Source organism: Ammospiza nelsoni, chromosome 18, assembly GCF_027579445.1.
Source record: "Ammospiza nelsoni isolate bAmmNel1 chromosome 18, bAmmNel1.pri, whole genome shotgun sequence".
Lineage (NCBI taxonomy): Eukaryota > Metazoa > Chordata > Aves > Passeriformes > Passerellidae > Ammospiza > Ammospiza nelsoni.
In genome coordinates this window covers 11,653,625-11,666,702 of record NC_080650.1, presented here as the reverse complement: position 1 = coordinate 11,666,702, position 13,078 = coordinate 11,653,625, and the positions used below count along the sequence as shown (strand labels likewise).

At 43.5% G+C, this 13,078-nt stretch overlaps 1 protein-coding gene across 1 annotated transcript in view; it reads left to right on the top strand.

Annotated features, from left to right (window-relative positions):
* CABIN1 (calcineurin binding protein 1) overlaps window positions 1–7,658 on the top strand; it is a 116,619-nt gene extending 108,961 nt beyond the window's left edge. Inside the window, exons 36-38 of the mRNA XM_059485268.1 lie at window positions 3,674–3,838; window positions 5,531–5,757; window positions 6,245–7,658. Coding sequence (XP_059341251.1) covers window positions 3,674–3,838; window positions 5,531–5,757; window positions 6,245–6,388 — 536 coding nt within the window. The 3' untranslated portion in view covers window positions 6,389–7,658. The remainder of the gene's footprint in view (window positions 1–3,673; window positions 3,839–5,530; window positions 5,758–6,244) is intronic.
* Window positions 7,659–13,078: the final 5,420 nt, after the last annotated feature.

Below are 13,078 nucleotides of genomic sequence, written 5' to 3'. Positions count from 1 at the left end.
AGCAGGGAGATGTTGAAAGGTATGATGTCCCTCTTTCTGTGTCGTGTACTATTTTGTATGGATTTAGGCAGTTGTTGGGAAAGGGAAGGCTAAAAAAAAAAATTCTGGTAATGCAGCTCGATTGGAGAGGAACTTTTCAGTATCAATAGTGACGTGCATTGCAAATCTGTGCTTTTCTCTGTGTGCTTAATTTCTGTGTCTTGTGTTGTGAGAGTGCTAAATGGGTCTCCAGAGTGCAGCACCTGCCCCATCCTCACCTGGGGACAAGTGGCTCTTGCATATTATATCTTCAGAAACTGGTTTGATTTTAAACTGGGTTTGTAGAGCTAATGTTTGAAAACCTGCCAAGACAGTACAAGTACAGGGTAATACTAAAAGATTTATTAACTGATATTAAATCTGAGCTTCTGAACACCTTCAGAATGTGCTGCACTTATATCCTGGTGTTCTCACACTTGGGCAGAATATTGTGGCTCACGAGTTAGTGGAGTCTTTACCTCCCTGGGGAAAGTTTTTATTAGAAGAACTAGGACATTATGTTCAGGGCTTTAACAGCATCTTCCTCAAAACAAATGTTAAAATATTCTCTTCAGAAATCTGGTTTAGACAAATAATGAGGAGATCCAGCTGTATATTCTTGATTGTCCTTCCTTGTTTTGACCTTTTTTTCTGTAATGAAAAGAACAAATATCTATGCAATATATTAAAGTATAAATTATGATGTGTACACTGGAAAAAACAATTCTTGCTATTTTCAAGAAGTCTAAGAAATATTTTGTTTATCAACTTTATTTTTAACTTGGTCACTTGAATGGCATTGTTTCTATTTAAATAAAAAACCTAAAATTGCACGGTCCTGAAAGAATAAAGTGTATGACCCAGCCAGGAAATAGAATTCTGTGACTGTATTGAACATCTCTGACAGCAAGGGATTGATTAACAGTGCTTCTTGATTTCTATTGTACTGAGAGGCACATTCTAATAGAATATTAACAAATATTGTTTCCAGAAGTGCAGTGATAGAAATGCACAGCGTGCTGGACTCCTGCCCTTTCATTTCTATTCACTTCTACATTAAAAATTGCTGTCATATATTTTATTCAAATTTAAATCTAATTTTGCTGCACTGTAGTACTGCATCTTCAAAACTTGAAAAATATATTCTGGAAGATGGAGATGTGTATGAGGATGCTGATGGCTCTTGAGAGAGCACAGACTGATACCAGTCTAGTAGCATCTTCCTAGAATCAGGCTGCTCAAAAGAGCTTTTGTCAGTGGGCCATAATTTAGTTAAAATAAAGTACAGCAAATCAGTTTAAGCAATGATATATCTCATAATCAAACAAATATTGAAATCAGCATAAGAAGTAGAGTTTTGTCATTAAATAATAATGCAAATCAGAGCTCTCACTCTGTATTGTGAACTAATAAGTCCCTAATGTAGTTAAGCAGTAGAGTAATAGAAAACTGCTCTCAGTTAGCAGTATAGTTGAGCCTGTAGGATTTGCAATTTATTTGTGTATTTTTGTACCTGCTAAGTTAATTACTAGTTTGTATTCTGGGTTAATAAGTGCATAAGAAAGATTCTCTTGGTACTTACCCTACTTAAGATGGTGATTCTGGAGGGCTGGAGTAAGTTAAGAATGAGTTGAGTCTTGTGGAGTAATCTGAAATCATCATCATTTTCATCCTGCTTTTCTTCAGATGATGTTGTGGCCATGTCAGTGTGGGAGTGCTCTGGGTTCAGACTGCAGCCTGTGGTCAGCACCAGGGATGGGATGGTATCCATGGGATGGGATCCATGGGATGGGATCCATGGGATGGGATGGGATGTGGGTGTGCTGGCCTGGGGCTGCTCCTTTGGCAGCATGGGGTTAAACCCTGTGTGCTGCTGGAAAGGGCAGGCAGACCCAGGGATCCTTCAGCTGTCCTCTGCTTCTTCAGAAGGGAAACAATGCTTTGGGATTTTCCTACTCGAGCTCCCTACAGCTAAGCCCTTCCTTCTATGTTGTTCTCAGCTGATTTGGTCTATTAATACATGTACAGATGCAAGTATTATTTTCCTACTTCCAGTGCTGTATTCTGAAGTACCCAGAGAGAAATGTGCAGGAGAGTGCTGAGAATGAGAAGCACATTCATCTGCATTAGGCTGTTCCATTTTGTGCTGGGTAGTGAGTGGAACATCTCAGAACAGGAGCTGCCTGTGAACTGAACTGTAGTGGGTGACCTTTCCTTTTTGGGAGCTATTGGACACTTCTCTACAAGCAATCTCATTTATCTTAAGGGTTATGTGACCTTTCAGCTGCAAGTCTAGATGATGGGGCTTTTTCTTTACCTATGAAAATTAGTGGATGAAAGAGCAGCCTGCTTTCCTGAGCTTTTTTCATACAAGTTATTCAAGAACCATAGAAATTATAATCTTTTAAAAAGTTGCATCTTTCAAACTGAGTAGATCAGACTGTTAAGCTGTGATGTTTTCTGAAGCAGTTTCTGCAAGGGGAACTCTTGTACAGGAGAATATTACCATGGTAAATTCCGAGATCTTCTCTATATTGGTGGAGATGGAGAAGTGTTTTCAACACTTGAGGGGGTGGGAGCAGTTTTCCAATGAAGAAAAGTTAAAATATGTGTTCCTTTTTAAGCCATTGCATGGTCAAAATCCCAAATTAATTTAGAGCATTGCCATACAAAGAATTTTAGAGCAAGTGAGACTGTGACTGTCCCCTGCTTGTGCTGGTCCATGAAAGCTGTCTGTGCAGCCTTAGCCTGTGGAAATAGGAGGTGACTCAAATTAGACTAGGCAGCCCTTTGGTTTTTTTAAGGAGTGTCTTTATTTTTAAGAGAGAATCAGAGCTTGTTTTGTGTCCATAGCCTTGAAATGGTCACTGCCCTGCCCCGCAAGGGCACTGGCAGGTCTCAGTTCAGTGAAAATGATTCCTGCTTTGTACAGCATGCAGCCCAGTGTGTCAGTGCTGGTTTTACACTGCACTCCTTTAAAGCAGCTACAGCTGGTAAATAATAACAAAGCTGCACACACACATGGATTCTGAGTTACAAACATCCCAGGTTCTAGAATAGCAGAATGTGGGGATTTTAGGCTGATCTATTTATAGAGGTACAGTGGATGTATCAGTGAAGAGTGGGCATTCAGGATCACTTGATTTTGGTTTCATGAGAAATGGATTTGGCCCTGGTAGTGGATGTTCACAGTCATGGGTGTTCCTTGGCACTGGGCTGTGCTCAGTGTGGCAGGTACCTGTGGCTGGACATCAGAGAGGGCCCCATTGATGGTGCTGGATTTTGCTCTGCACGTGGCAGCTCTTCCTCCCAGCCCTCACAGCTCCAAAGGAAGCTCAGCTCAGCTCATGCTCAGCTCTCTGTGTTTCTGCAGATGTGCAGAGATGACAAAATGTCAACCTCAACACTTTTTCCTTTGTTTTTTAAATGACATTTACCTTTTTTTAAGAATTTAAATTGATGGCACTAATATGAAAATGTTGCTTTTGCCATCTTAACTTGCCAATATTTAATTTCACTCAGTCATGTTATGGTTTAGAAACAGAGCAAGGGTTAAAAGGATTTTTCTACCTGTTGGTTAGACAGCAAAAGGATTGAGGCTTAGGAGGGAGATCAGGATGTCTCTTAATCTGTGAATTATATTTCATTACTAAAGAGGAAGAAGAGCTTGAAGTGCCTTTGGAGGGGCTTGGATTCCAGCAGCAGGAGTCCCGGCTTTGTCAGCAGATGAAAATGGCAACGGTCGCGCCACCGCCAGAGCCTGTGTGCTGGCACGTGGAGCCCGTGCCCAGCACAAATTCAGGACATGTTTGTACCCCAGGTAGGAGCTTCCTGTGCCTCAGGCTGTTCTGAAATGGGGTGGTGAGCTGTGCATCCTCTGCAGGCACTGACAGCTTGGTTGGCATGCCTCAGTTTCCCTGCCTGTCAGGTGCTGCAGTTTGATGCATTCTGGCAGTGCCTGAGCTCCCTGGGCAGCAGCCCTCCCATCCCTTGGTGGGGATTCTGGCTCCTGCATGGCTGGCATGCTAAATACCATGGCAGCAAAGCCAGATAAAAAACCTCCAGTACCAGCTTTCATGCATTGTAGTTTGTGCATCCTTTAAAGCAGAATTTTTCTTTTAATTGCAGTCTTACATGGGGCAGTATGATAACAGCTTGGATTGCACTACTGGGATATTTAGCAGAAGGAAATGGTTTTTCACAAAACTGACTCAGTCTAAATAAACATAAAAACCAGCATTACAGCAGTTAGTGTGTTCTATCCCTCCTCTGCCCTCTTCCCAAGAGAAGTTGTTGGTGTTTTAATTGAAAAAAATGTAAAACCTGGTGTTTCAGGCAAGCATAATCTAGATTTTCATGTTTGGGGTATCTTGTTTTTCCTTATTTGTGAGAGCAGATTATCCTGTGTCTGATTACTGTCTGGAAGGATTGGCTGCCCATGGAGATGGGTCACTGACCTTGATGGAAAGCCATGCCTCATCTGCTGTGGCAGCTCTTACATTCCTGTGTGCTGTTGAGAACATGCAATTTAATTTTACATCCCTTAGTAGTTTGCTCTGCTGCTGCCTGTTTCTAGGCTAGCATTCAGAAACTGGTATTTTGTTTTGCTGTGTGTAAGTGGCCATGTCCATTCCCAGTATCTGCCAGAGATGGATGTGACAATACTGAATCTGCAAAAATGTATATGAACACCTGTCATTATTACCAGACTGAGAAAGGCTCTGGTGTTTCCGTTTATATCATTTCTAAAAAGTAATTTGGACTCCATGTGAAGCAGCATTATTAGGAGGAAATCTCTTTTAACAAACACTCACTTTTTAACATTGCAGCATTGTCATCTCCTGGTTATTGTTGTGTTTAGATAATTTTGTAGTGTGATAGTGCCTGGGGAAGGGCTGGATCCTTGTGAGATGTACTCAATAAACACTCAGAAAGGTTTCACTGTAGACACCCCAAGCTGAGGCACTGGGAGGGATGTGGGAATGGTGCTCACCAGAGTGGGAACCAGTGCCATGAGCACACCAAGGAGGCAGGATCATGGCAGGATGTAATGGGGGAATTCTGACAAGTGTCACCATAGATTCTTCTCTAATTGCTGAGGAGTTGCTCTCTCAGTAATTGAAGAGACAATGCTGTGGTGGAGGAAATGAAGACCAAGTAAAGCTGGAGAACTTTGTTGTTGCATTGCAGGATGGAGAGACAGGAGATGCTTGCATCTGACCCAATGGGCAGATGCTGTTTGCAGTAGATGTAGATGGCCAGTGCTGCACTGCCATTGTTGTGCTTGGGCAGGTTGAGTTTCTGACACCCAGTAAGATATTTTTAATCACTGTTGGTTTCCAGTTGTCATTATACAATCTTGTTTCTGGTTCTAAGCTTTGGTTATTGCAAGGCTTGAAGAAAGGCCTTTTGAGCCAGCCTTACATCTAACAATGAACTCCACCCTCTTCTTTGACATCTGAAATCCTAGATAACTTCCTAACATATTTTTTCCTTGCTGTTTTGTGTTTAGCCTCCAGTTCCAAGCCTGAACTCAGCTCCAGTTCACAGACTTTGGGAAGTCAGCAGAACAAGACAGATGGCACCCGAGTAAAAACTCGCATTCTGCCCAACATGCCAAAGCTTTTCATACCTTCATCTGTCACCAAATTTCCACCTGAGATCACTGTCACTCCACCCACTCCCACCCTCCTTTCTCCAAAGGGCAGCATTTCAGAAGAGACCAAGCAAAAATTAAAGGTAATAAAAGGGAAACAGTAATTTTTTAGATTATTGTTTTTATCTTCATTCTCCCCTCAATAAAATACTTGTATGAAAGAAGCAACAGTTCATGTCCCCAGTTCATAACCAGAGGTAGATAAGTAGTGGAAGGAGGTGCTAGCTCTTAGCAGCAGGAGCCAGTTCTTAAAGGACTGGTGAAATACTTGCTGTGGGTGAAATGAGAGCTATTCTAGTCCCTATCCCTTTTCTGAGGGATTTGGAAAAAATGACAGAAATGGCTGAGTGACCCATTGCAGTTCTTAGATGAGTGGAAGCTGCCAGAACTTTAACTGTGGGGAAGCCTACTGTAAATGTTATGTGGTTTTACATTAGGATGGCATCTTTTATCAGCACAAGGCAGTTATTGAATGTGAAGGAATAGCAACCAGTGGGCTTTTGTCCCTGTGCTCATGGGTTTATCCTGACTATTTAGCAATATATTCTCTCTCTCTCTTTTTGGGATCAGTCTGCTATTTTGTCTGCTCAGTCTGCAGCGAATGTAAAGAAGGAGAGCCTTTGTCAGCCAGCTTTGGAAATCTTAGAGACCTCAAGCCAGGAGTCCTCACTGGAAAGTGATACTGATGAAGATGATGACTACATGGACATATGAATGAATTCTGGCCATCATCAACACCAACCACATAACCATTCTTCTCGTTGCCAGCATCTCTGGAAGTTGAAACATCTTCATTGGCATTACTCTCCATTTAATTGGCATCATTGTGTTCTTCACTTTCATTCCCTTTGTTATCACCACAGCCACTTGTATTGCCTTCAGACTCTTGGCCATTCTCCCCATCATGGTGCTTGACAGAAAGAATGATTGGTTGTTTACCAGGCACTTGGTAAACCTGGATCACACTGTCACCAGGAACTTCAGTAGACACAAGGATGTTTTGAGCTGCAGTTCTTCTCTCTCTACTGTTCCTGCTTCTCCAAACCAGAGCCTTGGGAGTTGCTCCAGTAGCTCTTTCCTTTAGTGTTTTCCTCCTTTTAGTTGTCTTGTATTTTCCCCCTCTAGCTAAGTTTTTCTCCCAGTAATTCAGCAACCTGATGTCTGTCTAACCATGCCATGATTAATCCAACAGCTCCTTCTAAGGTGAATGGAGTAGGAAAAATTTGCTGAGCTGGTAGAGATTTTATTTGCATCAAGAAAATCTGTGGCTTTGTCATGGGGCAAGGAGGGTGAGCTGAGGGTCTGTCAGCTCCTTCACACTGCTGGGGGCTTGGTTGGAATTTGACTCTTTCAAATAGACAAAAGAACCAGCTTTTCCAGGCAGACAGAGAGGAGGGTGGTCTCCTGTTTGTGCTCATTTCACACCAATGTATGAGGTCCAGCAAAATTTATCTACCTGAATGTTGGCTTAAAGAACTGATCTTTCCAGAATTGTCTTACAGTCCTTTCTCTTCTAATGCCTTGGACAAGCATTTTGAATTGGGGGCTAGATGATATTTTTATGGTGGTATTGAAAAAAAAAAAAAACTTGAAAGATTTCAGTACCATTTCAGTAATGTCTGTTTTTTACAGAATGACACGAAAAGGTGTTTTTTATCTATCTGCAGAGGGACTGCTCACAGTTATTTATATGAGAAAATAATGGTAACAAAAATCCTTTTTTTTTTTTCTACTGAATGTTAACTTTGTAAAATAATGAATGCAAACCATGGAAAAAAAAAGACGTCACACACTATATATACACTGCGTGCTCCCACACACATATATATATGTGTATGTACATATATATATGTCTGTACATGAAAACAGAAACTGCATTCAGCTTGCAATGTCGGGTTTCTTTGTGTTTGGGGGGTTGGTTTTCTGTAAAATGCAGAGCTTTGTATAAACTTTTGGGTTTCTTTTCTAATAAAGTTGAAATGCACTGTTGTCTCTGTTTGTTTGAGAGGGCACAAGGTGCCGTGGTTCTGGAAGAGCACTGCTCCTCTTTCCTTTTATTTTTTGGGTAACAAAAAAGGGGTTGGGGGGACTTGATGGGAGCCCTTTATTTTCAGAGGGCTGCCAGAGCTCTTGGGGTGGGTTTGGTGTGTGTGACCAGAACCCAGTGTTGCCAAGGTTGCTGCAGTGGGTTCAGTTCCCCACTGAGATGTGAATTCCTTTTCACCCATCTCGGTGTCTTTGAAAGCTGATGAGCAGCATAAGGGGGAAAACACCACATGGGAACAGGATCACACAGAATATTTGGCTGTACAAATTTGTATTTGATCCATTATTAGTGATTGATCTCATTGATAGGAATGATAAATGGACTGTGGATAAAAAAAAGCTGCAGCAAACTTTGTATTGCAAAGCTGTTCTCAAATTCTGGGGGTTTTGTTTTGGAGAAAATGTGGTTTACAAGGGAGTGAGCATGTCCATTTTGCATGTGTTAGCAACTGTTTGTGTAACTTGTTCACTTACTACAAGTGATAGGTGAAGTGAGTGCAATTGATACAGAAAAGATGAGGCAAATGATGGTAAAAGCAAACAAGTGTTTTCAGTAAAATGTTTTCAGTGTTTACTCTGATTTGCTGTAAGTTACTATAAATGCAATGTATAGTATACTGTGTAGTCACTGCCACATAAAAGGCTGAGGAAGTTTCAGATAAGCATGATGTTTAGGTTTTTTAGAAGAAAGCACAGAATGAAATAAATCAGCTGCCTATGAGAAATTGAAAGGGGAGGGTGAAGTTCTCAGTAGGGCTTTTCCACCCAAATGGAATAGACTACACAGACTCTGTGGCTAATGTGTATTCTTAAATGTATTGCTAACTTAAAGATCACATTTTAATGTTGAGGTCCACACTTTAGCTTGGGTTTGATGTATAAAGCATTTGATTTTCTAATTGAATGTGACCACTGAAAATTGTTGGTTTTCCTTTATTATTCTTAAGGATTCCTTCGCATTAGGCTTTCTGGGTTTTTTCCTCCAGACTTCCTAAAATGCTGGTCTTGAGTTTTCTTTTGAATTCTGGTCTTCTGGTCCTGCTTTTTGAGAAGGATTTAAAATTTTGCTGGTTTGGGAAAGCTGAAGCAGTAAGTGTAACTGTTCCTGCCAGCAACAAGAGCTGCATTTGCTGGACTGCTCTAAGCTCATTTTAACCTTCAAACTACTCAACTGTGCAACTTGTTTTTATCCTATGCTGAATTCTCTTACCTGGTTTTCCTTTTTTTTTTTTTTTTAATATAAATTTATGGCTTTTTTATTCCCATTATGCTTTTGAGTAGCTCGAGGACTTTTTCTCAAGCTCAAGAAATTACTGAGACTGAACTATAGAGGCCACCTCCCTCCAATGCTGCCCTTCTGCTGTTGAGTAAATGTCACTGCTGCACTGAAGGAGCCTTTCCCTTATCTCCATGTGTGAAACCTCCTCTGTAAGTACAGCTGGTGGAGTTCTTCAGTTCAAGGAGGGAGCCACATTTGGGGTGAAGGTGCCAAGCTCCCTGGATGCACTGAGATGAGGATGTTTGTCTGAAGAACCATCCCTAAAGGTGCTCAGAGCAGCAAATCCTCACAAACAGAAGTACTCACTGAGGAATTAATGCATCTTGTGAGCCTTGGCCATGTCAAGAAAAATAATTGCAGTAAAACTGCAGTTAGCCATGGCTTGGAGCACATTCCTTTATTTTGGTCTAATCCTGCTGGTAAGAGCTTGAAATTCAAGCCAAGGCAAGATGCAGCTCACCAAGTCACAGATCAGATATAATCACTGCATCCATCTGCCTGCAGGATTTACTGGGTGCCCATTGCTTCTGAAATCTCTGTTCCCAGGTGCCTTTCTGATGTGCCAGACAAAGAAATGGCAGCAGCTGCAGTGTGGTGCTGGTGTGGTTCTGGTTTGGGTTTTCCTTGGAAGCCATAGGGACAGGAATGTCTGGTGAATAAAGCAAATTTCAGGGTGAGGTCTGTGACCAGGTGGGGTGAGGCTTTCCCTCTCTTTATTTTTCTTTTCCTTGGCAGTAATTGATTAAAAACCAAATCCTTTTTGTCTACTGAAAAGCCAGACTCTTAAGACTTTCAGGCAAATAGCAAAACCATTTTTGTTCCAAAGGAGATGGAAAAAGGAATTATTTTGAACTGGCTGTGGAGAATTATTTGTGGAGAGTTGATATCCTTTCTGTGCTACTACTGGGCACTTGCACACAGGTATCTTTCACTGTTAAGGTGAAATTATTGTTAAGATATTTATTATTGGGGTTTGGCTGTTTGCAGTTTCACTTCCTGCCACAGGGATTATATAATCCATGTGTAGTTAAGACCATTGAGAATTTCTCTCTCTAGTGTTTTACTAAGAATTAATTTTGTTGAGCACAGCTGTCATTAGTGGCTTCTGCCCACTGTCTGACAAATGCTGTAGCATTTTTTTCAAAAGCTAATAATGTTCCCTTCCACAACCAAAATAGCAGATCAAGGAAGATACCAAGCACCTCCTTAATTTTATTATATGCTAGGGTTTGTCAGTTGTTGTCTCTTGGTTTGGATTTTTTTTTCTTAATTGGAGTGAGATTTCTCATGAATAATGAAATTAATGTCTTTTGCAGCCAAAATAAACACCATATGGTCAGGGAGAAAGGGACCAGGAAAAGATGAGGAAGGCACAGCAGCAGCTGAAGCTGATAGGAGACAAAATGGACTGAAGGAAGCAAAGGGGCCAGGTGAGAACAGACCAAGTCCTGCCAGTGAGGGTGGGATCCCAGCACTGTGATTAACACCACTGTGAAAAGCACAGGATTTGTGTTTTTCTGGAAATTCCAGTGAGGGTGGAGCCTCTGTGGAGTAACCTGTGTGTACATTTACACACTGGGCACAGCTCATTTCTGCTCCTGCAGGTGCTTGCATATTTGAGGGGACTGGGTGGCAGGTGAATGAGATAACACAGAAGCACAGCAGACTTCAGTTGGTGTTCTCCTAGTCATTGAAAGCTGGGGTGAAGAGGCTTTGTGCTTGCATTTGAAGATGATGGCAAGAGGTTCACTGTAGGCTGAGTGTTAATTACCATCTTTCTCTTCCAGTTAATGACCAGGGATTCAGTAATGCTAAGTTGTGATGTTATTTACGGATTTTGGGTGCTGTACCACAGGCTGTGCTGGCCCAAGCCATGCCTTTGTGGGACTGTCAGCTGTCCCTGCAGGGCATGGTGGAACAGGTAGGACTGCAGAGCACAACACCAGCACCTGGGTTTGTTGGCTCCTGGAGGAGGACTTGCCTTCACTGCAACGGCTCTTTCACATGAATACCCACAGAACCCCAGGCAGACCTCAGCAGAGATTGAAAGGTGCATCTCCCTGCGCAGACATTTGTGTTCCTGCTGCTGTTCAGTGCATCTGTAACGATGACCCCCATCAGCAAGTGCTTGTTTAGCCAACTCCAGAGCCTCTGCTGCAGCCCTCAAAGCTGCCTTTGAGCTGCCTTGTGCTCACAGGTGTCTGCAGGCTGAGGCTGCAGCTCCAGCGTGCCCAGGGCTCCCCGTGTCACCTGAGTGTCACTGCCTGCTCCCCGTGTCACCTGAGTGTCACTGCCTGCTCCCTGTGTCACCTGGAGTGTCACTGCCTGCTCCCCGTGTCACCTGGAGCGTCACTGCCTGCTCCCCGTGTCACCTGGAGTGTCACTGCCTGCTCCCCGTGTCACCTGGAACGTCACTGCCTGCTCCCCGTGTCACCTGGAGTGTCACTGCCTGCTCCCCGTGTCACCTGGAGTGTCACTGCCTGCTCCCTGTGTCACCTGGAGTGTCACTGCCTGCTCCCCGTGTCACCTGCAGTGTCAGTGCCTGCTCCCCGTGTCACCTGGAGCGTCACTGCCTGCTCCCTGTGTCACCTGGAGTGTCACTGCCTGCTCCCCGTGTCACCTGCAGTGTCAGTGCCTGCTCCCCGTGTCACCTGGAGCGTCACTGCCTGCTCCCTGTGTCACCTGGAACGTCACTGCCTGCTCCCCGTGTCACCTGAGTGTCACTGCCTGCTCCCCGTGTCACCTGAGTGTCAGTGCCTGCTCCCCGTGTCACCTGCAGTGTCACTGCCTGCTCCCCGTGTCACCTGCAGTGTCACTGCCTGCTCCCCGTGTCACCTGCAGTGTCACTGCCTGCTCCGGGAGCACTAGAGGGGGCCCTAGGACAGGGCAGGGAAGGGAGGGGAAAAAGGGGAGGGGGACCAACCCCCACCCCAAGTGGATGTTCAAGATCTGTCCTGAAGGTACTGAGACCACAGTGCATTGCTGGGTTTGCCCCCATTGAGCTCTGAGCGCTTTGTGCTGCTGTGCCATATGTCCTTTGCATAATGTATGGTCTGGGTGAAGGCAGAGGAGATGAGAATCCTCACAGGATTGTGTCCCTGGCCATGGCAACAAAAACCAAGAGCTTGCTTTGTCACCATTAATATTGACACAGGCAGGAAAACAGATCCACCATATACTTGCTCTTCACACAAAATCTGCCCCATGACTGTTTTTCCCTTTTTTTCTCCTCAGTGCCCCCATAAGAAGCCCCCTGGGTGTTTCCATTTCCATCATGAGCAGTGTGTTACACTGGGGTGTCAGGGGAATCTCCTGCCAGTCAGTCTTGTATGAAATGGCTCCAATAACATGTTCAGCCTGGTCAGGGGGAATCCTGATTAGTTCAGCCCTGGTTCATGGCAGTGGTGTGGGGCTTGTGCCAGCACAGCTAAGCCCAGGAGTCAGTGACAAACATGCAACCTGTGGATCTGAGCAGTGCTTTGAGGTAGTTCTGTTAAGTCAAATTCTAATCAGGGATGAAAATGTGTTTGAGAATGATGGAAGAGAGATGTGGTGTTCAAGCCTGGATAGAATCCTGTGAGGCAGTCTGTGTTATGTGGAGCAGCCCGAGGTGAGATCAGGTCCTGCAGCCATCTGGCAGCTCAGGAAAGGGAGCAGGGACGTGGAGCTGAGGCCACTGACTGCAGAATCAAAAACCAAATCACTTCTACCAAGGGGAAGAGTGAAATCACACTTCTGCCTGCGTGCAGGATTTATCTGCACAATTAAATGGTTGTGTCTGTAGCTGGTGGAAAAACATGCCATTATATAATCCCAGTGGGAGGAACTCTGCAATGTCTCTGAGTGCATTGTCTTACTGAGGGAAACTGCCTATCTAAAGCCAAGTCAACATATATGGTAAAAAGCAGTTTTTGCTCTCAGATTAGACACAGATATCCCCCTCTCAGTTTTATTTCTCAGCCTATTTTTTTTCTTTCCCATCTCTTTCAGAGACCTTGCAAACAACAGTGAATTCCAGCATAAATGGAATATAAACAAAGTTCATATATGGTATAAGCATATGAGAACCACACTGGAAT